The following is a 22,839-nucleotide window of genomic DNA, read 5'->3' as shown; positions in this document are numbered from 1 at the left end:
CTTGAACTCCGCGAGATCTGAGAACTCTGGCCCGTTCTTTTCAAGGTAGGTACACTACATACCTAGGTAGATACCTCGATACAGACATAAGTACAGTACAGCACTCTCTTAAGTATCCATACCTGTATGAACTTACATGTGCACACTTATATGTTGAACCAGGCGGATTAGGTAGCGCCTACCTAATATCAGTTAGTACTACGCGTAGGTAGGAATGGCTACTCGGTACATTAGGTATCTACTATGTAGATATCTATACCTACACTCAGATAGGTAGGTACACTCACCAAGGTACGTAAGTAGGTACATATGTAGGTACCTAGCAGACTACCTACATAACACAGTGATGGTTAGTGCTAACTAGTGCTGTGCAAAGGGCTGTACTAAGTAGTAGTGTCCTTCTGTATATCTACTTAGGTAGTTATATATGTGGGTAGGAGGTAGGTACTTTATAGCAGGTAATACAGACCAGACAGTGTGCAAGGCCGGTGGTCATAGTCTTGCATACTGTATCTCGGGTACCTGTACTAAGCCATCTGGGTAGGTATCCGTTCCAGGTTGCGACTCTGCTGGCCCGTACCCACTTCCTCCTGCCTGCTCCACCAGGTATACGCATACATACTTACAGCGTACATATGTACCTGCCTACCTACTTAAGTACTTAGCATGCCGTACTGTACGCCACGGCGGGCAGCCAGTGCAGTACTTACCTTAACGCCTGTCTTGCCCTGTCGAGCCTGTCAAGCTCCTCGGGTTATCCTGGTTCACGCTTCTCTGCACTAATTCTCCTTTTCTGACACCACCCTCTTTGTGACAACGACTACCTAGCCAGCGTATATTCCCCTCCAAGTCACCATCCAAGCCCTCCAGCTTTTCTCAGCCATGTCTGTTTGAGTGGTGCTGGCGACAACGACCGCCATAATTCTCTCTTTTATCGCTACCGTCCTCGTCTTCGACGTCCAGCCACATTTCGCTGTATAGCTGCCTCCCGAGCTTATGCCCTTTGATCCAGTTGCGCCTCGCTGCAATTGGATCTCGACTCTGATGCTTTGCTTCGACCCACTGCTTCCCATTCTTTCCTGGTCCTTGATCGAGAAGCACCCAATCCACCCAGAACTTACCGCGCGAGTCTTGCGCTGCAATCCGCCCTCGAAGACTCGATGGTCTTGACCGTGTTAGATCCTAGAGAGCAGTGTTCTTATCTCACACATCATATACACCGTTCGCCATTGAAGGCTAGTCCTCGTCTACGATAGCCGCAAAGGATCAATATACGCACGTCTGTCCATACACCGTGCTCATCATGACGGTTGATCAACGATCAGCTACCCAGAAGCTCCCGGCCGGACTGGCTACTGTGCTAAATGCTCCTGAGGAACATCGCGACTCGGCATACTATTCAAGCACAGATGCCTCTAGCAAGCGTGAGTTGCCGCCTCACATATCTTCACTTCCATGCTGAAGAGCTTTTGTACTGATTTGCTACCTGTCAGACAACTCAGCTGCGTCGGGGATTGGTATCAATATTTACCATGCCGTACAGGACAAGACGCCATCTCCGACGACGACGACAACGACTATCCCACAGCCACTCATATCTCCATCAAGCAATATGAGTGTCGCTTCCATGGTTTCGCCAACATCACCAGGGAGTATGCGCTTTGACCGGCCCTTGTCTCTAGAGTCGGGGGGTGTGTTGAGCGGAGCGCCGAGCTTAGGACCAGACTCGCGGAGAGAGAGCGTAGATAGCAGGATTAACCAGGGCTTTGGGGACTTGAGACTGGGTGGATCGCCCTACGCCAGCGCAAACCAATCCACAACGTCGATTCACGCGAGTCTAGCGCAGCAACGGAACCCTCGCGCTGGACTGGATCACTTGTCGGTGCATCGAATATCCAATGGCTACCAACCGAGTGTAGAACGAACGCCGGATGGCCACCCCAAAGCGCGAACCGCCCCAGCTATCACTGGTCCTGCTACCAGCAGTATTGCCAGAGCCGCCGAACCTACGAAAGGAGAGGCCTGGGCTTTTCCAGAGGATGAAGTTCAGCGGGTGCCTCCCGGCATTGCGAGCGGTACTTTTCTCGACTCCAGGCGGAGCAGTGTTGCCGAATCTATTGCAAGTAGTCAGTTTACAGCTGACTCGCGATTACCACCTGGCCAACGGCGATTAGAAGATGGGGTAGGACCCGAGTTTCAACGTCTATCTAATAACTCTACCGACTTCCAAACAGTTCACCATCACTCTCTTCAACATAAACAATTATCCGACCTTCAAAGCGAGGAATCTAGTCCTCACAACGGCTCGCAACCGTACAGCAGGACACCTGAGCTCCGAGTGAGCCATAAACTTGCCGAGCGAAAGAGACGTACAGAGATGAAAGAGCTTTTTGAGCAACTCCGCGACCTGATGCCGCAAGAGCGTGGCTCAAAGGCTTCCAAGTGGGAGATCCTATCAAAAGGTATGTGTGTATTAGCGTAGGTAATTCAGAAGATCATACTAATATTTGGTCTAGCCATCACTGAACATCAACGACAAGCCGACCATATCAAACAATTGTCTACTCACTATCAAAATACTATAGCTGAGGCGGATATGTTGCGCCGCGAAATGGAAAGACTGCGTATGGAGAACTCTCAACTACGCAACAGCGCGACCACAGGCCCGGGACCTGGAAATCAGCCCACGCCCGCTCCACAACCTCCTTCGGAATCTTACGCTCAAGACCCCTATGGAAGGGGTCCCCGGCCGGAGTTGCCGCCATTGCGAGCTCTGAACAATAATATGCCGAACGGCCCAGAATCTATGACTGGCGTACAATACGAGGGCCAACGACCGCCCAGTTTTCGACAAGACCGATTCTAAGTAATCTATTATGAGCACTCTACTAGAGGCAACGCTCTCTTTCATCATTAATTTCATTTGTTGTGAGGCTTGGTAGTCGAGGTACACATTAGAAGCCACGCAATGTATAGGCGATACCCGTTACGAATGAAAGGCGTGGACCCTGAATACCTAGCAAGCTGCCTTGTGCCTGGAGCAACCGGCTTTTTTAGGTATGGCAGTTGGACATGACATGAGTGTTGGCGTGGGGCTCGCCGAGTGCTCCTCGGCGTTTAATAAGGGGTTCTTTGATTTGCCAGGCTCCCTATTGGCCGACTATTCCCTGGGTTGCTGGCGGTAGTCTAGGGACACTTCATTTTAGGGCAGACTAAAAAGCGTATACAGGATGGGTCTGGGCGGTAGGTGGGCTTCGGGGGCGCGGGCGCGGGCGCGGGCGTGATGGCTTCCTTGACGGGATCTTCTTATGTTCGGCCAGGACGGGACATGTGTCCTGGTTGTTCGAATCTCTTTCGATTCTTTTCTGTCACTGCATTTCAGGAGTGTGCATATACCCTACCAGGCGGTTGATCTTTTGACAACCCGGTCTCTGATAAGCACCAAAATCTTGTTGATTATGAAGATACGTTTCAGCTGCGTCTATGAGGAAGAGGTGACATAGGAGCTAGCAAAGATTCAAGACACCGGGGCAAAATGGCGAAGGTCCTATCTGACCTATTTCCTGGGGTCTTTCGGATGGACCAAGAGACTTTCGGAAGCCATATCTGTATTACATACTAGCTACATCACAAGCTGCATTCTTGGGGTACCTATTATATACTCATATACGTACCTATCTACAACCTACCTAGTCTGAGGGATAATCGCATGCTACGGGCACTCGGGAAAGGTGATAGTTTTTTCCTTCTCTCTTCTCTCTTCTCCCTTTCACACGAGTTTTAAAGGGATAAACCCAACTTAGAGACCCAACTAAGATGCTAGGTATTTTGTTTCCGAGTCAGCATCGGTTGGTTAGTTCCGTCCACATTGGTTCAAATTTTGTACATCGGTAGGGCACATGAAGTCATTCAAGCCAGCTGTACAGACAATGCTCAAATCTACCTACATCACGATACATCTAAGTAAGTAATATGTTTAGATGCGTACCTAGGTACTGATAGGAATATTCGTGAGTTTGTTGGCAACTATAAACCTCGTATTGCGCTATTATCATGGGCTATTGAAGTGTAAATTATGCTTAGTTAGGTATACTTAGGTATAGGTACCTAGATAAATAGCCGAGCATTCTTGAGTTGCTACCTATGGCCTATTCATGTAGCCTGCAATGTTTCTACCTACGAAGTACATGTAGCTATCTAGGTATTCAATGTTGGTAGTACTCAATGAGATACCGGGCGAGCGTTACTGCACGTGGCATTCGACCTGATAGATGTACCTACCTAGGTAGATATGGTCTTTTACTACATAAGGCATGTACTAAAGAGCGAGGAAATAGAATTGGGTTATTGAATAACTCGCTCTAGCGAGGTAAAAAGCTCCATTGGCCAATGATCTACCGAATATCTTTACCCACTATTCTTGTATCCGTTCGCACCTGTAATAGATACCTATTATCTACATATGTAGGTTCTAAGCTCAGATAGGGATAGGTAATCGATGGAAATTCAGCACCGAAATTTTCTCAGCCTCTCTTACCACCTCCATCATCGGCCTCCGTTCACAATACCTTTAGGTATCATCTTCTAACATTCACACAGCCATTACCCCTCCCTTTCCATCATACGCATCAAAATGTAAGATCATCTTCACCTACCAATGAATACTTGGCCTTGAGTTCGGCCGCTGACTGCAAGAAATCAGGCATTGTGTTCGCCGAGCAGCACTCCGCGCGGCATGCTCCTCTTCGAGATTCGCCGCTGCGCCGCGACAGCAGATTGTCGCGATTGTAATGCCCGCAGGGAAGACAAACGTGCAGCCCGCCAACGTGCTTTCTCTACCCCGTTATTTCTCTCAGACCCGCGCCGTTGCAAATGAAGAAAACTCTGCCGTCGAGAATGCCATCCGAGAGGCTGAAGACAGCGGTTCAACAGGTGAACCAAACTCAACCCTGCAGTCCAGCCTCACGGAGAATCAGAGAATTACCCAAGAGGGATATACTATCTTCATCAGCAACGTAACTTTTGATGCGACCGAGGCGCATCTGCAGGAGGCGTTTGGCAAATACGGTGACATCTTGCGATCCAATATTGGACGCGATGGACGAGGTCTAAGCAGAGGGTACGTGGTTTGGATTATGATACTTTCATCGCCGTATATAAAACAGGTTTGCTAACCCCGCACTAACAGTTTCGGGTTCGTTACATTTACCACCAAGGTGGCCGCGGATCGTGCTGTCGCTGAAGCCAACAACTCATTCTGGCATGGACGCCGCATCGTTGTAGACCACCGTAAACAGGGTCTTACATCTAATAACCGGACAGGTCGGGACAGGACTGAGCCCTCAAAGTCACTCTACATCGGCAACATCCCATACGAGGCATCTGATGCGGATCTGAACCAGTTGTTCCGCAGCCTTGACAACGTCAGCGATGTTCGCGTGGCGATCGACCGTAACACCGGCTGGCCTCGGGGCTTCGCCCATGCTGATTTCCATGACGTCGACAGCGCCATCAAGGCTCATGACTTCCTTCTAACCCAAACGCTTGGTGGCCGAGCTCTACGCGTCGATTACGCGGAGACTCGCAACACCACGTCCACAGATGCGAAGGGCTCATTGGATTCTGATTAGAACACCTTGTGTCGTCAAACGTACTATGCATGATATTTGCTGTGTCTAAAGATTGCAGCGCTATAGGTTGCGTGCTCTAAGCTTGTGGCTGCATCTATGTTACAAAAGCGCTGCTGGAAGCGCGTATCAGGTTGTAGGAGGCTATGGGCAAATGGCGAGAAGAAGCAATGGATGGACGGGTTTGTGTTGAGCATCAGATAGAGATTGCCTCAACCTATATGTATATCTAATGCATGTACAACAATCACCTTTAACCTCACGATACAATGTATTATACGCATATAATGACGCCACCCCCCTTCAAGTTAAAAGTTAGGACTGTATTGATACTGGTGACTTGTCTTTAGATGAGGATGTTTGCGTGAGCTTTCTGGCTTTCAGGCTTCCAAGGTTCCAAGGTTCCAAGGTTCCAAGGTTCCAAGGTTCCAAGGTTCCGTCCGCTTGATCACAAGCTTGTATACTGTGTTTGGAAGTGTCTGCACGTTCCTCGGCTTCGGCCCCACTTGCGACCGCATTTCCATTTGTAAGGTGCATCGTTGGATTCAATGAAAGACAAGCAAGCAAGCATCCAACTTTCTCCAATACACATGCGCATTCGTGGCGCCTTTGATGTGACGTATTCCAGACATACAAACTTATTGTGCCTGTGGTATGTGCGTCTAACATCTAACCCAGACGCCTGAAGGTGATCGAGCAACGCACACACCAACCGCAAGCCTAACCCGCATTATCCGCAACTAGCGCCAACCATCATTGTTACTCCGACCATCGCTTGCCTCGAGTTCGTTATTGTGTGGCTTCACCGCGGCTCGTCGCGGCTTGATGTTCAACTCATAAGAAGCCCCTCTAAGCCTGATTATCTGGCCTAGGCCCTTGCCGGCGCGACTGCAGCTACGTCGTATTAGCATCTACGTATTCAATACCTTTGCCACCCACGAATCAACGCCATGTCTTTCCTTGGAGGCGGTCCGGAATGCTCTACGGCTGGCAATCCACTGAGCCAGTTCGCCAAGCATACTCAAGAAGATAACAGTCTACAACGCGATCGGCTTCGCAATGGAGTTCCTCAGGGAGGGGTGGGTGGGTTCCGCAGTGCTGCTCAACACGGCGCTCAAGGCGAGGTGAGTGACGTCCTTCTTGTGACCCTGTTTGTTGTAATGCCAACTGCGAAACTAATGAACACGTCTATAGCAAATGATGAATGGCTTCTTACAGCAAACCGGACGGTTACCCGACATGCCTCTCGAAGGCATGGGCCAGATTCGCATGGACCCTCCATCTCACGGTGTCCACCTTCGTGCCAACTCGACATCCCCCTCTTGGGCCAATGAATTCCAGCATACACCTCCGCCTGCTATGGAGGCGGCTTTCAATATACCACAGGGAGCTCAGTTCAGTCCCGAAGAGTTCGCCAAGTTTCAACAGATGAGCAATTCAGCTAGTGCCTCACGGTCAAGCCCTATGCCTTCTAGCATGGCTTTTCAGCGTCCTATGATGGGGGCAGGGATGATGAGTACTATGGGCATGAACTATGGCATGATGTACAATCGCCCCAGCGGCTTCTCGGCGGAGTCTATGGCTGAAAGCAAAGGGAAGGGCAAGCTTGTGGAGCTCGACGATCAGCAGTGGGAGGAGCAGTTCAAGCAGCTTGAGCTTCAAGCCAAGGAGGCGCAAGAACAAGATGAGGCTGCCGCATTAGAGCCGGAGTTGAATAAGTTGGACGAGCAAATTTTGCAGTCAGAAACAAACTTTGGTGATTTTGAGTCAATATGGAAAGGCATCCAAGCCGAACGAGCTTCTGCCAAGGAGGCCGTTGATGAAGAGGAATGGGTTGATCAACTAGGTAATCCTGAGTGGAATGATCGGTTCGGAGACTGGGATGGTCTCGCTGCCAACAGTAGGCTTCTGGGCGATCCCCAGGTGGAGGATTACCTCTTCGAAGACGACAACCTCTTCAAAGACACAGGGAACCCGTTCGAAGAGGGTATGCGCATTCTAGACGAGGGTGGTAATCTTTCATTAGCTGCTCTAGCTTTCGAGGCAGCTATTCAGAAAGACCCTACCCATGTGGAAGCATGGGTGCAGCTTGGCATCGCTCAGGCACAGAATGAGAAAGAAACGGCAGCCATTCGAGCACTAGAGCAGGCTAAAAAAATAGATCCGAACAATACTACAGCACTCATGACGCTGGCCGTTTCCTATACCAACGAAGGGTATGATAGCACGGCTTATCGGACATTGGAGCGCTGGCTGTCAGTTCGGTACCCCTCCATTATTGGTCCAGCCGAGTTATCTCCAGCAACAGAGCTTGGCTTTACCGACCGCCAGCAGCTGCATGAAAAAGTCACAGACTTGTTTATCCAGGCCGCACGGCTCAGTCCAGATGGCGAGCACATGGACCCAGATGTTCAAGTCGGCCTCGGGGTTTTATTTTACGGCGCCGAAGAATATGAGAAGGCTGTCGATTGCTTCTCTTCTGCTTTAGCATCCTCGGAGTTGGGTTCGTCCAACAAACAAAACCAAGTCCACCTCCTTTGGAATAGGCTCGGTGCTACTCTCGCCAATAGTGGTAAGAGCGAGGATGCCATAGCCGCTTATGAAAAGGCACTCACGTTGCGGTCCAACTTTGTTCGAGCCCGGTACAACTTAGGAGTCAGTTGTATCAACATGGGATGCCACAGCGAAGCCGCAGGGCATCTCTTGTCAGCGCTTAACATGCATAAGACAGTCGAGAGAGAGGGTCGAGAAAAGGCAAGAGAGCTTTTGGGTGGCAATGTCAGCGATGCGCAGATTGACGCTATGACGACGCAGAACCGTAGCACGAATCTATACGATACACTACGCCGCGTCTTCACACAAATGGGACGGCGCGATCTCGCCGAGAAGGTGGTTAATGGAGTTGATCCAGAGATATTCAGGGGCGACATTGACTTTTAGGAGAGTGCCAGGAGGAACCTTTCCAGCCACCGTTGGATCGTGGGCCGCATTTACCAGGCTGACGTAACAAGGTCTAATGGCCACTTTTACGGTAATGGGGAACTTTTTCTCGAAAGAAGCGGGTAGGAAAAGCTTTTTCGGCGACATCTGTATCTATCGGGTTTAATGGACAAGCTCACGCACTCGAATGCAATAACGAGGAAAAAGTGTAAAAAGCCATGACGAGTTTAGTCTGACTAGGTAGGTAGAAGAAGTATAACACCGGCGCTCTAGGCAGTGATCATGTTATATATATTTTTTCTTGTCTATAGCTAGAAAATTCAAGGGTCACCCTTCGCAGATATCGAACCATCATGAATAGGACATCCTGTCTGTTCGCCTACATTACGTTATAGTATACAATATAATTTGTCTTCTTTCGAACAATTCTTATGGTCCGGGTTCTATTTTAGCCCACATATTCGTTCATTTGTTCTCTCGGTTCCTGGTGTCTCAGGGGCTGCATGATTATCTCCTCATCTTCTGTTGTAGATCACGCAGTGCCTTATGTGGTAGATCATGGGAATTGCCATGGAATTGTCCTTCGCTTTCGTTTGACCCAGGTTATTGTGCACAGTCTTGCTTGGGGGCCGCTCGGAAAGATAGGCAGGTAGATAAGTAGATAGGTAGGTAATGTCCCAGGTAGGTGCCCTCGGAATCGATGCTCATCCTGCTTCATAGCGCCTGCGCTATGGCTAGAGATACCATCACAGCATGGTGATGCGATGAATAATAAGTCGAGAAGTTACGGGTCTGACGACGAGGGCTGCGCTGTGAATATCCGGCCGCTACAGGCTGGGAGGGGCGCGTGTATCATGGCACTGCTCCCTTTTGTTCTTCTGTCTTGTCGACGGCTTGCGTCTGGATGGGAGCTGGAGCTGGGACTGCAGCCGAACATGTTCCCCGAGGAGCTTGTAAAGGGGTGTGTTGTAAGGTTTGATGACTCTGTTAGAGGGTCACTGGGAAAGAGGGAAGTGGGAGACATTGGTTCTTGGTCGACTGTGGGATATAGAGGGATGACTACCCAGAAGATAATTTCGATGTCAAGGTAAAGGTTTGAATTATTGACGCCTTGAAACAAAATGATATGTGTACTGAAGAGGGAGCGAGACGAGTGTAAGTGTGCTGCAAGATTCGCCCTTACTTGCTCACCTCGGGATGCCATCGAGGTTTATATATAAAAAGGGACCGAGGCCGCCCTGTGCTTACTCACACCTATCTACTACCAGGCAACTTACCTTCTGTATCAATATGAGTATTCCATTTGGGGGAGTCCCCTCTCTAGCCTGGCCATGTGGCGAAAGCTCATACCGTAAATACCTCTCGAATGGTAAGTTTCCATTACATGTCCCCTGACCTTGATCGTATGGGCATGGGATCCAACTAGCCAACCAACTGGCCCGCATAAAGATTCACCTCCGAAAAGGAGAGGCTCATAGCGTATGACGGGCGAATGAAAGCGGGTGAAGCCGCTCTCGATTTAGTTTCCTCCTTAGCCCTTTTCCCGCGCTGCCGTGTAAATTAGACGCAGTTGGTGTTGCTCAGTCGGCGGTTTGCATGGGTTGTTGCAACTGTTGGCTTTCATGTTGCATTTCAGCCCGGGCTATGGCTGCGCCTAACTCGCCTTACCGTTAGGTCCCGCGCAGCTGCTAGCGCGTCTAACAGCCTACGGCCCCCAACAACGCCTCTTTCCGGCAACCTTATTCTCACGTTTTACTAGGCATCTATTTGACTTGGTCAGTGGGATGTGTAAGTAGGTATGGATGAGCGGATGGACGGGTGCAGATAGGCAGGCGAGTGCCTAGGTAGTTCTGTCTGTTGCCTACAGGTTTCTATACATCTGTGTAGGCCATGAGTCATGCCTGGCAAGTTTCAAACTTGGTATAGTCGCCCTGTTGTGAAAACAACGTAATATCACTTTGGGAAATCGAAAAACACTGGTGGCGGAGATCGGGTTGGCAGTTTACCGGCTCACGCACAGTCCAAGCAACACGTACGTCCCTACTGCTGCTCCGTCGGGACTCCAGGAATGGAATTCCTACAGCTCAGAAAAAGAACGAAAGTCGGGACGAAGCAAGGTCTAGATCACTCAAATATGATCGGACAATTGACTTTCAGAAAATTCTGAAACGTTTGCTCGGATCATTCGTACCACACTTTTATGCCTCTTGTCACAGGCTCCCCTGGAGTCAATAGGTCGGTAGGTATATGAAATAGCGATTGGGGTCCGTCACTAACTTTTCCTGCACCTTTCATATAAAAAATATCGCTGTTGGTAGTATTATAAGAAACTCGCGGCGATAAGAAAGAGAGATCATAAAAGCAGTAAATAAGCGACACAACCAACAGAGGCGTCTGGGATGTGATGAAGGAATATGGGGGCGAGATAGGACTCTTCCTTTTGTGCTCTTTACGTCATCATCTGGTGGATCAACCCTCTGTTAGCAGGATACAAATTCCACGAAAGTGACTTTTTCGTTACAGAATCATGTTTTGAGCATTGGGGGCCGGTGTGCCCCAAGATTACTTGTACTAAATCTACCTATTTTGCTATATGTGAGATGTCAAAGCTTGGGGAAAGAGTCTTTGCTCGTAGCAATGGGGGTGGGTCAAACCAGCAAAGAACCAACACTAATCCATCATAGCGAGGAAGATGTTGTTGGTGAAGGATGGCGCTGTTACCGCTTGTATTTTATCTCACATCGTGTCTCTATAATGAAATGACTATGAACTGGTCGAAATCACACAAAGTTGGGTATCTCGGATTCTTCCAATATCACTCCACTCGCAAAACTTGCGGTTTATGTATTCTCCTACCAATTCTCCCAAAAGGAACCAAAATACCACCATGCGTCAAAATCGTCAAGAACAAGTCGTGATGCTCTAAAAACTTTTGTGTAAACCCCCTTTATTCATACAATGGTAGGCGAGTCATGGGGAAAATAAATCTCAAGCTGTGCAATGTAGGCACACTATTTGACTCCGATGAAGCCAATGCCATTTCGCGCGATACCGACGGCCTTCTTTAGTGCCTGCTCTTCGACGTCCGTCCATTTGACAGTCAACTCATCCCAATCGATGCCAGGATTATACTGTTTCTTGAACTGGGATTGCATCGTTTGCAGGCGACTCATCTCCCTTGGGTCACCGGAACCACTAAACACCACGAAGCCAGTGCATTTCGGTAAGGCGTCGTGTATCCGCTTGATCCTCTGCGTGAGGTTTGAAACGCAGGTCTCGAGGGACATACTAGACAGATCCGGTATTTGCAGGCTGTCGCTAGTCCTAGTCTGATTCCACCAACCCTGGAACGCTTCGAGCTCTCGAAACCGTGCAAAAACAAAATCTACGCCGCCAGCGGGTATTTGTTCCGCAGTTGGATCACCTTGGATTGCACGTAAAGTCTGCTCGAGCACTTCTTCGTCTGAATTACAGCCTATTGGGAAAGTGGAAGCTGCACCGGCGCCCTTCATTGGGTCGCCCCAGTCTATCATGGCACTTGTCTTGCCCATGCGAACACCACCTGTGGCTTCAACACCACCGTTGGCACGATAGGACGTGCCTGCACGATTTAGACGTCGAAATAAATTTTCGCCCTGTGACTCGTGCTGTCCCCATGCCTTGCCTTTCTCGCATTTTTGTCTGACAAGATCCAGACATGCCTTCGCATCCTCAATCGAATCATGTCCACCAGCACGATTCTGGATCTCACGTTTGAGAAATCGCTGGGTCAGAAATTTCAGACTGTTCTTCAACGGCGGGCCCCGAACATGTGGGAAGATAAGTGAGGTATCCACAATGAAGGGATGAGTGAGTCGCAATGCCTTCAGGTCTGACTCTAATGAGTGACCGATTAGGATGGAGCGAGGGGTTAGAATAGTCAATAACTTTGTTTGGATATCGCTTAATGTCGTAGTGACGGGGGCAAGCATCTGCTCCGTAATACCAGAAAAGCGTGTTACATAGTCAACGATGGGCTTGTCGGGTTTGACTAGCTCATCTAATATAATAGTTCCGTCCCAGCCAACAAGACTGATTCTTGTTAAAGAGTATTCGTCTGGGCCAGTCATACACATCTCACAATCGAGGGCATAAACGTCACGGCCAGCCGTGACACTTCCTTGTTGAATCTCCTCTTCTGGGACATCACCATCCTCAAAATTCTCGACGCATGTATGTATCCAACCTTCAGGGTGTTCGTAATTTTTGCGTCGCTCAGCTGGTATACAAGCGGGATGTAGCATGTAGCCATTGGGCTGGAAATCTTCAGGCATCGCAAGGAACTCGGTGATTCTTGTACGCTCATCCTTCCACCCTTTTGGTTCCTTCGCCGGCTGCACGCCTTTTGCGGTCTTCTCTTCCTTGATCTTCTCAGTGGGTGCGGTCAGCATGGTACCCAGAGGCGATCGCATAAAACCGTATTTCTCATTCCCTGGTGTCTTGACAGGCCAAAGGTGGGGAAACATGTCGGCGAAATCTTTCAGAATCTCCGGCAGCTCATCACGCTTCAGTAGCCGGGGGTAATAATCATCGGGAGAAGTCAAAACGCGTGACTTCTGGTCCAGGTCAAAGCATTGCTCGTTGTATGTGGAGAAGTTAACGTCTTGCTTGAACATGGCTTCCTCTAATCCAGGTACCATGACCGCGACAATCTTTCTGAATTGAGGCCTGTTGGCAATCGCAACCCACTGAGGAGACACCCCTTCGGCGAAGACATACAGAACAAGGTTCCGCAGCTGATCCAATGAGATCTTGGATTGGAGTTTGGCATTGTAGTTAAAGCTTATGGAAGGGTAATTGGATGATGCAGGTTGAGGAATCTTCTTCAGCTTCTTTGCCTTCTTAGATTGGCGGTCGACCAGCTCCCAACCCTCGTTATCCTCGTCATCATGGGGTTTCGGACGCTTCAAGCTACTAGAGTCACTGACAGTGGTATCGCTTGAGGTTGTATCCTGGGGTAACTCGAGCGGGAGCTGGGGGTCTCCAACGTCGGCCAAGATGGGCGCATCGCCGTCCAGAACGGACATGGGCCCATTGGTGATGAGAAAGTCGTCGGGATTGAAGACATCGTGCTCGTGCGACGTCGAATTGAGGTCGTCCATGGTCGCACGCACGGCTGTGTATTGGATGCGCACGTGAAAGGGGGATTCGGCGGCGACGTCGACGTGTACGAGGCGCAAGGCTGGAAGATGAGTGGTCGAGCGCTTGCCGTGGCCGAGATGGAAATAATTGTCTCGGATACAGAGCGTGTCTTGCAGCCCCACCTCGACGCGGATAAGCATTCTGATGTGGGGTGGCGGGGGGAGAAGAGTTACTTAGTAGGTACTTACAACTCCTCCTTGTTCATAAATCTTGGCCTACATAGTAGTAGTTCTTCCCATTTTCTACCAATCCATGTTGTATGCTGATGAAAGTATGATTATTGCTTATTATTGCCTGGTTATTCTGTAGCCATCACACTGAGAGTATAACACCAAATCTTGCCTGGTTTCTGCATTCCAAATTGATAATGAACCCAGACATAGGTGTAGGCCCATGTAAATCAGCTATCCGGGGCTTACAGTAGACAGCAAATAGTAGCGCCATCGTCACCTAGGTAGTGGATTTGAATCACGATATAAAAACACCATAGGCTGTCTCAGCTGTCACTTATAGAAGGTACCTGCCTAAGTACATAAGGTACGGCTTTACCTAGATCTAGGGTAGGTACCTGTAGGTACCTGCACCAGGCGTTAAACAGGGCGGGCAGGACTCCAAGGCTGAGCTCCTCTTGCCATCCCAACTTGCCTATGTCAACAACTCACGAGATAAGATCATTTACATCAGCTACACTATGCCCTGTTTAATGCCACCTTGCCCTTGTCCGGTTCACACTGACGATCTGATTGATCTCACCTAGGCCCCTCGACATATATGGCCTACAGCTTAAAGTTCAATGGCGACATAGCAAAAGAGGGACGTATCATTGACATCACGACTGCCAGTTAACAGCTCGCGACCATGGACCTCGCGTTAATCCGCTGCAACAAGTGCCATCTCCATATGGGTGTGCTCACGAATCTATGGTTTCAGATTGGCAAGAATTATATTAGCCCTGTTGTCTACGTTGATGGTGCCTTGGATGTAGCACCAGATGGCGCAATACGACATGGAGAGAAGGGAACAATAATGGGTAACTGGTAGGATCGCCACTATCACTGTCTACTGTTGGTCTGTTAACGGGAGCCCATAGTCGTGTTCAAGGGGTGATTTGTGTCCAATGTCGTTCTATGCTGGGGTCTAAGTGTTTACGCTCTACCATCAATCACGTTCTTCAAGAGTGAGTCCTCCATATGGCTCTCGTATGACAGGACTGATGGGTTTAGGGGCTCACTCGTACTGCGTATGCCGTCTATTCAGATTATGAATCCGAATAGCCACGATACAATCGAACCGATCATTCAAAGGGTGCTGAGCCTAAAGAATCCTCTTGGTCATGATGACTCTCACGACGATAATGAAAGTTCCTCATTCGATGAAGATCATGATCACGAACAAACCATGACTGAAGATTCTGACCTCAATCACCTACTAGATAAGATCGACGCACAGGGAGAACGGATTGAGCTACTTGATACAGCTGGTATTCAAGTTGTAGCTTCTCTCGATCGGTCTATGCGGCAAATAGACGAGGCTATCAGAAACTTGAAGAGTGAGATAGCCCATACAAAAAAGGAGCTATCAAATAGCAGTGACAGCACTAGGAAGTTGACCAGCGATGTCTGGTCTACTAAATCACAGATCGAGGAGGTCAAAAGAACATTAGAGCCACTAACTACCCAATGTCACATTCAAGAAGAGCGGTTTTCTATCGAAAATGCGATCACCGAAGCTAAAGTATCCCTGCAAGTGGAAATAGGTGCCATGTCAGAAATCTCCATGCAGAAGGTCAAATTGCTTGGGTCGCAACTTGAAAACATGCAACGAGACTTGAAAGAGTTCCGAAACGCAGCGCAAGCAGCGTTACTGGCATCTGACGCCAATAATGGAGAGATTGCTACTCTGAAATCCGAAATAGAACGTCTAAGGCAGGAGGTAGCGCTGGAGCGATCTTCTAGGCCCTCTCCTACCAGCTCGGTCTTTGCCTCGCGCGACGTAGATATCCTCACCAGCAACATAACCAAGATTGGGAACAAAGCGAGCCAAGTTGAACCCCTGCAGATGGAGCTCGAGCTACTAAAGAGTCGTGTACAGAGAATGGAGGCACAAACCTCCGAATGGCAGAAGGAGCCTGCTCCCTCATTTCAACACAAAGACACCCAGCACCCTCTTTCGGTAAGCCCAACGCGCAAATATATTACTAGTTGTACTATGGAGGATGGTCTAGATTCCAACACCTCGACATCTACAATCCCAATCCTACAAGACAATGGCATTGGTCGGTCGTCCCTCAGAACGACTAGAAAAGAACCCAAAACTGGTCCCCCGAGGATTACAAAGTCTGGAGCTATAGATAAACGGTCCTTGAGAAATCGCTCGAAGTTAGCAACAACTTCTTGCACAGCTAGTAAAGGATAACCATTTGGAGAGGCTAGGTTGAGATTCTTGTGCTTGTCTACATACCGCGTTTTGAACAGGTTGATATCCAACCCAGTTATAGTAAGGGGCACTAGTAACACCGCTCTATGTTTCTGTCATATTTGATAGGTATTCGGGGTTTGAATTCGCTTTGATGGGGCGTGTATGGAGCGGCCTATAAATCAGTAAGATTGGAGGGGGCACATTATCAAAACGTACCTTCAAGCTCGCCTCAAGCCCTTGCCAAGCGACTGTTGTTCTAGAGACGATAACTGAAACATCCGACAGCTCTACCAGGTATTGCAGTCCACATGAGGGCCATGACACATGAACAGGCACGTTATCCTCCTGAACTTGACAGAGGTGAGCTTGCTTGTATCTAGCAAATTAGTATGCAAGTGACATATATCTATTCCTCTTGATGCTAGCTTTGTCTGTAGATATGAATTCATGATGATTTGTAGAAACTCGGAAAAAGATATCGCGAGTTCCGTAGAGGACCTTCTCGTCTCTCGTGGCTTTAGGAGGTCATATTCTGTAGTGACGAATATGACGTAGGTTCCAATTGCTAGGAACCAAATTCGCTATCCACTATATCAAAACAAAATGCAGATAACTCTTGAAGCGGGTGAAGCACAGCTTGGTTGAAAAACCGTCTCTCGTCGACCCCGTTCGGATTCCGCATGAATGCTTTGACGAGCGCGTCCTCCATCTCTCGCCCCTGCAGCACCTCGATATCACCCAGCAAATCCTTCGCCTCGTGGAATACGGCCCATTCCTTCGAATGCGCCGCAGGGGCGTAGTACACGACCATCTCGAGGAGGACCTGACACATCGTTGCTTGGTCTATCTTCCCTAACGCCGTGGAGATTCTTCCCAAGAGACTCTTGCTTGAAACCAATGAATCTTTTTTAGCACCAGGGCTCAGGTCTGCCGGCGCGGTGTTCGCGAGCAGTTTTGCGACCATGAAGACCCCTTTTACTCGCTGCGGCGCAAACGGCGCGGCCTCTTTGTAGGGCTCTGTTTGCGATGCGAGGAAACTCGATATGCATAGGCTATACGCGAAATTGCCTTGCTCCCCAAAGTACATGCTTGCTTCCGCGAGGACGTGCGGTAGTGGCTCTAGGGCGTAGGCGTGGGCGTGGGCGTCGCGGAGAGGTTTGCAGGCTGTCCAGCGCCGGCGTAGCTGTTTCTGCTTTTCATGCGGACTGAGACCGAAGAGAGATGTTGAACACCAGGACTCTATTTCCTCCACGGTGGCGCTCAACAAGCCTTTCTTGTCGAGACTAGGAACCTGAGGATCATGTGCTTTTTGAATGTCGGGTGCTAGACTGAGGCTGTTCAGGCGCAGATGCGGATAGGCCCGACAGACTTGGTACACGTCCATATCATCTTTACAGCACGGGCATGTACATGTGAAGTGATAGCGCGTCCTGAGGGCTTCCTGGCGATGGGAAAGATGAAGGTTGCGGTCTTAGGTATCAGGATTAGATTCCGCGCTTGGGAAATGTGTACAGCGCTCGACACTTGACTTACCGATGTAGGATATCTCAATCTCTTCACCTTTTTTTATGTCTTGGTATGCGTGAAGCACAGCTTTTCGGCCAATAAACTGCACATACGCATTTGGTGTACATGAGTGGTTGATCATTGCGAGTGCTGGGTTCATGAAGAGTCCCGTTTGCCCAACATCTTCGTCTAGACGGTTGAATGAATTCACGTGTGACTATACTACAAGATTAGAAAACAGAACAAGAGAAGGCTAGGAAATTCTGCTAAGAAAAACGACCTGTTATTCTTCGCTCTGCGTACCTTGCACAGTATCTCCATTGCCTCTGCTAGACTCTTAGCGTTCGTCTCACGGCCTAGATAATGCAGTGCTGCCATCGCCTGAAGCTCCATATCAGACCACAGCTTGCCAGAATCTCGACGGAACCTATCAACGTGCCCTTCCATCTCTTCGAAGGCGGCGCTTATCTCGGGCCGTAAGAGAGCCTGCACGAGCGCACGCACAGGGGTGGGTAAGAAATCGTGACCTTCAGCCCGCACGCGCTTGAAGACCTTGCATTCGGCCTTGTGACCGCCTGTCGTCCAGTCCAGCTTCTGACATGCTGCGGAACAGTAAGCTACGGTTCGACAGCCTGTGCATGCCTTCACAGATCTCAGGGGCTGTGACGTAGAAGGAGATTGCCCCTCTTGACTAGATGGCAACAGACACCCGCTGCATGTGGTGGACAGGTGAGGACTGTCCGGGATCGCGATGCTCGGTGAGCTGAATGTCGCGATTATCTCGCCTGGCTGGAAAGTGCGCGAGGCTGCGATGCCGCGACCACGTGGTTCGGCAACTGCGCCTTTGAGAGTGAGCCCTTCTGGGAGCAGGGGCATCGTTTGTCGTTGACTTGGCGAGGCCAGCCAGCTCGTAGATCAGGCTATGTTCAAAGTGTTGCTCAGGCAGCGTCGACAAAGAAGCGTAAACTACTTTCTGTATTGTCGGCAATTCTGCCGTTTGCACTATTCTTGATCATTCCTGTCGCTATTAGTCCTCATGGAAATGAAGTAATTCGAGCCTGTTACCCATCATTTTGCGATGCAGCGCACAAATGATGTGGGGAGGAAATAGACATTTGTTAGTGGTAGGCAGGGAGCAGCCCACTGAAATTTAGGCCGCTATAACAGTGACTGAATCTACGAGAATGCCCATAAGGATCATCCAACACCGAAATATTTCGATATCGTATCTCATAGCTGTTCGGCAAATCAGAAAACTCAATAATTTCAAATACTCGGTGCTATTTTGAAGAGGAGGTCAGGAAAAATATCTCGAAAAGGCAGCTATATCATGGTTCTTAGTCCGCCTGATCTCGACGATATGGACGGTATTCCAGCCGGTCACCCGGACACAGGGTCTAGGATCCATCTGGCGGCCAGACATACCGATACGTATTACGGTAATGACTCATATTCACCCCTCGTCTGCTTTACGATAGTATGCTCCGAGACTATAGGTTAGGCTTACGGGTCGCGGTCCTTCTAGTTCAGCCGTCTAGAAAATAGTTGTGCGAGGAGGGTAATGAGAACCACATTGAACGGGCCAGCGTTTTGAAGGAACAACACCACTCCAAGATGTAGGCTACGTTGGGTAGCTGTTGACGGATATATAATCGCAGCCCGCATGCTTCTCAGCCTCTGTGCCTCGCCTGAGACGCAGCATCCTTAATCAGCTCACCCTACCGCCCTTTCAAATAAGTCGAAAATGCCTCTTGAACTTCAGCCCGCAACTGAGGCAGACGCTGAGCGCGCTGCGGAAATTGAGAGAGAGGCGTACGGACCGAACGAGTTCAGCTCGGTTCTATTCCCCGGCCCGTTTCCCGATCCCGTGCCCGGTAAGAACACGCGCGCCGAGGAGCTGGCAAAGGCTAAACGTGAGGACCCTTCGATCCGCTGGCTCAAGGTCGTTGATACGGACCTCACCCCGACCGAAGACAACAAGCAGATGGTCGGCTTCGCTCAGTGGAACATCAATGATGGCTCACAACTACCCCCACAGCCGCGGGTTTTCCATGCCGGTTGCAACAAGGAAGCGTGCGAAGCCGTTTTTAGCAGTCTAGACGAAGTGCGTCGCAAGCGCTCCACGGGTGTCAAGCATGTTCGTAAGTTCATTAATCTTTTGTTACCATTAATTCCGAACTGGCGTCCTCGCCCATTCGGGACTTGCTTCGTGAATTCAGACTAACGCACAAGATGATAGACCTGAGATTTCTTCATGTCGATCCGAAACACCAGCGGAGAGGTGCTGGTGCTATGCTCGTGAATTGGGGCGTAGAGGAGGCTCGAAAACTCGGCCTGCCCGCATTTCTAGAATCGTCGCCAGCAGGTCACTCGCTCTACCTACGCCAGGGATTCCGCGACATCAATATACACTCCAGTAAGTGGCTCATCAAGTTGTTTCTTTTCTCGTTCTACTTAGGCCATCTTCAAGAGACAGACAAGTTCCGCACAGGCTTGACTAGCCGTTTCCCATGGTAATTGCTGACCTTATGTATCTGTAGTCGACTTCACGAAATGGGGAAAGGATGCTAATCACATCACCTATATTATGGCCCTAGAAGCTTAGAGACCAAGTATGGACGCCACATCTTTATATCCCTAGATTCATATCTCAATTATGTACTGCCCTTTTCAATTCTTCCGGAGTTTTTATTTTATTTTATTTTTTTATAGATTCTTATTTGAGCAGAGAATATATGAAGGGACTTTTTGTTGCTGTGCCGTACTTCGTGTTCGAGCTTTTGGTTTTTCTCAAGTTGGGGCTTTGCCGTGTCTTCTAGATTATGCTAGCATAGCTGACGAGTAGTCTAATATGAATTCTTTACATTCATTCTTGTTAGCAATTTCATGTTTCAAAATCGTCTGAAAGATATCGCTCGTAAATATAGATGGTGTTGGCCGCTAGGCGATGAAGTGAATATTGAGGCCACAGCAAAGAGGGTGGGGCTGAATTGGCCTTGTGGTGACCTCATTCAGCTGGCCTACCACACACATCCAGCAGCTACGAACAAGTATCTAGACAACAGCAACACTGGAAATATCAAAAAGCTCTTTTGGAGAATTGGTTCGCCTTAGCACATTCTTAACATACTCATATCATAATCCCAGTCAGCGTTGGGAACCTCATCAAAGGATTATCGTCACGGTCAACCAATATCCTCAACCCCGCCTCCGGCTTCGTGCTACATTATCAGCTTATTTTAGTGTTACTAGTACACAAACCGCCTACGCCTTTGGAATAGGCAAGTGCCAACGGGATAGCATCAATTCAATAACTTCCCTGCCAAGTGACAAGAAACAAGGGGAGCCTCGGTGAAGTCTATCACAGCGGAGCATAAACAATACAAACCCATCGAATCAGAATATGCTGTCGTCCCTATGGCCGCCTGGCGCGAAAGGCGCTGATCCGGACCCGGACCCCCCAGCGCCGCTCGTCAGCACATGGAAAGTCCGCACCGACGCCGGTGAGGCCTCGGCCATCGTGCGCGTGCGCAACCTGCAGAGCGTCATGGCCGCCGGCCGCGACGCTTGGGGCCGTGAAGCCAAACCACAGCCCGTGCTCCTGTCATCCGAGGTGTCTTTCGCGCGGCCCTTCTCGACGGCGTCTGCGGACGACTCCGTCAACGCCGAGACGGTGCACTACGGCAATCTGAGCAAGACGCTACTTGGCGGCATAGAGCTCTTCTCATCACCGCCTACCAAGAAAAAGGGACTTGTCGCCACGCACCGGCAGGAAAGCCCCGCCACTCCGCGCACGGCCGACGTGTTCGAGCTCCTGTGGGTGCAGATGACGGGCCGCGTCGTCGACGGGAGCCGTGTTGCGCTACCGCTAGACCAGGTGCCCTTCCTTGACGCGGCGAAGCTGCGTTCCTTGTCCCTCACGATCCATCTACCCAAGGCGTCGCTGCTAGGTGACGGCGTCAGCCTGACTACCACGACGTGTTTCGTTGATGCTGATGAGCTCACGGATGAGAAGAAAAAGAATCCACAGCGCTCGTACGCGCGCAGTCTCCGTCTACACAGCCTACGCGTGCCCACGCTCATCGGAGTCAATCCTAACGAGCGCGAGGCGAAGCAGATGGTTGTCGTTGATGTCGAGATTGACTGCTTTGACGTCCTTGATGACATACACACTGAACTTGAAGGCCTTGTCGTTGCAGTAGGTTATATATTCTTCTCAGTCTCCAGCAAAATCTTAGTTTCCATTCCCCTTCCACTGTCTTTCTTCGCCAAGGAATTCTGTTCCGACTTCATACTTCTATTATTGTGCGTCATGATAGGGGCGCGAGGCAAAGCTAGACATCGCACAACAAATAAAACTAATAATCCGATACAGACCTTGGAAGCATCCTCTTTTGAAACACTCGAGGCGCTTGGCACACACGTCGCCGACAAAATTCTCGATGAGTTTCGGATTCAGGGCAGTCCACAGCGTATGCGGGAAAGAGGCTGGCAGATTAAAGTGTGCCTCGAGAAGCCTATCGCCGTGCCTTTTGCGGATTGCCCAGCCGTGGAGGTTCGAGTGGGTTCATAATTGTAAATGGAAATGGAATTTTGGATTACGCAAAGACTAGACAGGTTTCGTCAAACCGGGTCGCTAACGCATGATGCGGGTAAACAGGTACGGGAGGCATACATAAATAAGATTACGGATAGAGTACGAGGTATTCGGAGATATCATACAAGGTATCAATCAAGTCTTGAGCACAGCCCAACGATCCATGACATGCGTTACGTTTGTTCTTCTTCCACGTATACTCGAGGAAGCCAGCAAAAAGAAAATCGGAGAAAAAATAAAACGAGAACAACGTACAACACCGAGGATTCGCTGGTCGTCACCGACCCAACTACTGATTCGGCCCTCACCAGCTTATCTAAGGGAGAGCGGACGGGATCCCGAGTTTTCTAATGGGTATGGTCGTACGTGGAAGAAGTGATTGCTCTTCGGGTCTAATAAACCTGTCGTGGTCTACGGCTATGGCTCCAAAGCATGGCATACATATAGATTTTGTTGTAGCAAGTATCCTGTCCATATCGGAAGGCTTCGACCTAGGGTAGAGTGAAAATTTACCTAGTTATTGCCTAAAACGAGTCAAAACTTTATCTAAGCACGTAGAACAATAGTAAA

The 22,839-nt window shown here is 49.5% G+C and overlaps 8 protein-coding genes across 8 annotated transcripts; 6 read left to right on the top strand and 2 right to left on the bottom strand.

Moving 5' to 3' along the window:
- Positions 1-695: 695 nt before the first annotated feature.
- F5B22DRAFT_625302 (uncharacterized protein) lies at positions 696-3,264 on the top strand. Its single transcript, XM_047976170.1, has 3 exons — positions 696-1,424; positions 1,494-2,462; positions 2,517-3,264. Exons 1-3 carry the CDS (start codon positions 1,304-1,306, stop codon positions 2,864-2,866), a joined length of 1,440 nt encoding a protein of 479 aa, XP_047826363.1. The 5' UTR covers positions 696-1,303; the 3' UTR covers positions 2,867-3,264.
- Positions 3,265-4,379: 1,115 nt separating this feature from the next.
- F5B22DRAFT_479311 (RNA-binding domain-containing protein) lies at positions 4,380-5,786 on the top strand. Its single transcript, XM_047972232.1, has 3 exons — positions 4,380-4,635; positions 4,703-5,119; positions 5,189-5,786. Coding segments are annotated over exons 1-3 (861 nt in total). The 5' UTR covers positions 4,380-4,633; the 3' UTR covers positions 5,631-5,786.
- A 617-nt stretch (positions 5,787-6,403) lies between these two features.
- Positions 6,404-8,959, top strand: F5B22DRAFT_479306 (tetratricopeptide). The gene is made up of 2 exons (XM_047972231.1): positions 6,404-6,751; positions 6,822-8,959. Exons 1-2 carry the CDS (start codon positions 6,578-6,580, stop codon positions 8,565-8,567), a joined length of 1,920 nt encoding a protein of 639 aa, XP_047826361.1. The 5' UTR covers positions 6,404-6,577; the 3' UTR covers positions 8,568-8,959.
- A 2,572-nt stretch (positions 8,960-11,531) lies between these two features.
- Positions 11,532-13,952, bottom strand: F5B22DRAFT_479326 (uncharacterized protein). Its single transcript, XM_047972233.1, has 3 exons — positions 13,937-13,952; positions 13,326-13,870; positions 11,532-13,262 (listed from the first exon to the last, which is right to left on the bottom strand). The coding sequence occupies exons 2-3, from the start codon at positions 13,706-13,708 to the stop codon at positions 11,579-11,581; spliced, it is 2,067 nt and encodes a 688-aa protein (XP_047826360.1). The 5' UTR covers positions 13,709-13,870; positions 13,937-13,952; the 3' UTR covers positions 11,532-11,578.
- Positions 13,953-13,992: 40 nt separating this feature from the next.
- F5B22DRAFT_479232 (uncharacterized protein) lies at positions 13,993-16,447 on the top strand. The gene is made up of 3 exons (XM_047972228.1): positions 13,993-14,785; positions 14,839-14,925; positions 14,972-16,447. Exons 1-3 carry the CDS (start codon positions 14,607-14,609, stop codon positions 16,161-16,163), a joined length of 1,458 nt encoding a protein of 485 aa, XP_047826359.1. The 5' UTR covers positions 13,993-14,606; the 3' UTR covers positions 16,164-16,447.
- Positions 16,448-18,775, bottom strand: F5B22DRAFT_479275 (uncharacterized protein). Its single transcript, XM_047972230.1, has 3 exons — positions 17,976-18,775; positions 17,700-17,889; positions 16,448-17,636 (listed from the first exon to the last, which is right to left on the bottom strand). Exons 1-3 carry the CDS (start codon positions 18,546-18,548, stop codon positions 16,732-16,734), a joined length of 1,668 nt encoding a protein of 555 aa, XP_047826358.1. The 5' UTR covers positions 18,549-18,775; the 3' UTR covers positions 16,448-16,731.
- A 520-nt stretch (positions 18,776-19,295) lies between these two features.
- F5B22DRAFT_479242 (acyl-CoA N-acyltransferase) lies at positions 19,296-20,541 on the top strand. The gene is made up of 3 exons (XM_047972229.1): positions 19,296-19,813; positions 19,912-20,088; positions 20,213-20,541. Exons 1-3 carry the CDS (start codon positions 19,417-19,419, stop codon positions 20,275-20,277), a joined length of 639 nt encoding a protein of 212 aa, XP_047826357.1. The 5' UTR covers positions 19,296-19,416; the 3' UTR covers positions 20,278-20,541.
- Positions 20,542-20,696: 155 nt separating this feature from the next.
- Positions 20,697-22,827, top strand: F5B22DRAFT_625288 (Dihydroneopterin aldolase-domain-containing protein). Its single transcript, XM_047976169.1, has 2 exons — positions 20,697-21,870; positions 22,048-22,827. The coding sequence occupies exons 1-2, from the start codon at positions 21,076-21,078 to the stop codon at positions 22,243-22,245; spliced, it is 993 nt and encodes a 330-aa protein (XP_047826356.1). The 5' UTR covers positions 20,697-21,075; the 3' UTR covers positions 22,246-22,827.
- Positions 22,828-22,839: the final 12 nt, after the last annotated feature.

Source organism: Xylaria bambusicola, assembly GCF_022495145.1.
Source record: "Xylaria bambusicola strain CBS 139988 unplaced genomic scaffold F5B22scaffold_62, whole genome shotgun sequence".
Lineage (NCBI taxonomy): Eukaryota > Fungi > Ascomycota > Sordariomycetes > Xylariales > Xylariaceae > Xylaria > Xylaria bambusicola.
Note: the sequence above shows the minus strand (reverse complement) of the source record. Positions and strands in the feature narration are given on the sequence as shown.

Excerpts from the sequence above, each read along its gene's own strand:
- F5B22DRAFT_625302 (XM_047976170.1), top strand. The coding sequence starts at position 1,304 with ATGACGGTTGATCAACGATCAGCTACCCAGAAGCTCCCGGCCGGACTG. Across the intron at positions 1,425-1,493 it reads CACAGATGCCTCTAGCAAGC|ACAACTCAGCTGCGTCGGGG; the intron begins GTGAGTTGCCGC and ends GCTACCTGTCAG. Across the intron at positions 2,463-2,516 it reads GTGGGAGATCCTATCAAAAG|CCATCACTGAACATCAACGA; the intron begins GTATGTGTGTAT and ends TATTTGGTCTAG.
- F5B22DRAFT_479311 (XM_047972232.1), top strand. Across the intron at positions 5,120-5,188 it reads GGACGAGGTCTAAGCAGAGG|TTTCGGGTTCGTTACATTTA; the intron begins GTACGTGGTTTG and ends CCGCACTAACAG.
- F5B22DRAFT_479306 (XM_047972231.1), top strand. The coding sequence starts at position 6,578 with ATGTCTTTCCTTGGAGGCGGTCCGGAATGCTCTACGGCTGGCAATCCA. Across the intron at positions 6,752-6,821 it reads AACACGGCGCTCAAGGCGAG|CAAATGATGAATGGCTTCTT; the intron begins GTGAGTGACGTC and ends ACACGTCTATAG.
- F5B22DRAFT_479326 (XM_047972233.1), bottom strand. The coding sequence starts at position 13,708 with ATGGACGACCTCAATTCGACGTCGCACGAGCACGATGTCTTCAATCCC. Across the intron at positions 13,263-13,325 it reads CAGCTGCGGAACCTTGTTCT|AAAGATTGTCGCGGTCATGG; the intron begins GTATGTCTTCGC and ends GCCTCAATTCAG.
- F5B22DRAFT_479232 (XM_047972228.1), top strand. The coding sequence starts at position 14,607 with ATGGACCTCGCGTTAATCCGCTGCAACAAGTGCCATCTCCATATGGGT. Across the intron at positions 14,786-14,838 it reads GGAACAATAATGGGTAACTG|TCGTGTTCAAGGGGTGATTT; the intron begins GTAGGATCGCCA and ends GGGAGCCCATAG. Across the intron at positions 14,926-14,971 it reads ATCAATCACGTTCTTCAAGA|GGGCTCACTCGTACTGCGTA; the intron begins GTGAGTCCTCCA and ends TGATGGGTTTAG.
- F5B22DRAFT_479275 (XM_047972230.1), bottom strand. The coding sequence starts at position 18,548 with ATGCCCCTGCTCCCAGAAGGGCTCACTCTCAAAGGCGCAGTTGCCGAA. Across the intron at positions 17,890-17,975 it reads CAATGGAGATACTGTGCAAG|TCACACGTGAATTCATTCAA; the intron begins GTACGCAGAGCG and ends CTTGTAGTATAG. Across the intron at positions 17,637-17,699 it reads GATTGAGATATCCTACATCG|ACCGCAACCTTCATCTTTCC; the intron begins GTAAGTCAAGTG and ends CTGATACCTAAG.
- F5B22DRAFT_479242 (XM_047972229.1), top strand. The coding sequence starts at position 19,417 with ATGCCTCTTGAACTTCAGCCCGCAACTGAGGCAGACGCTGAGCGCGCT. Across the intron at positions 19,814-19,911 it reads CACGGGTGTCAAGCATGTTC|ACCTGAGATTTCTTCATGTC; the intron begins GTAAGTTCATTA and ends ACAAGATGATAG. Across the intron at positions 20,089-20,212 it reads CGACATCAATATACACTCCA|TCGACTTCACGAAATGGGGA; the intron begins GTAAGTGGCTCA and ends ATGTATCTGTAG.
- F5B22DRAFT_625288 (XM_047976169.1), top strand. The coding sequence starts at position 21,076 with ATGCTGTCGTCCCTATGGCCGCCTGGCGCGAAAGGCGCTGATCCGGAC. Across the intron at positions 21,871-22,047 it reads TTGAAGGCCTTGTCGTTGCA|ACCTTGGAAGCATCCTCTTT; the intron begins GTAGGTTATATA and ends AATCCGATACAG.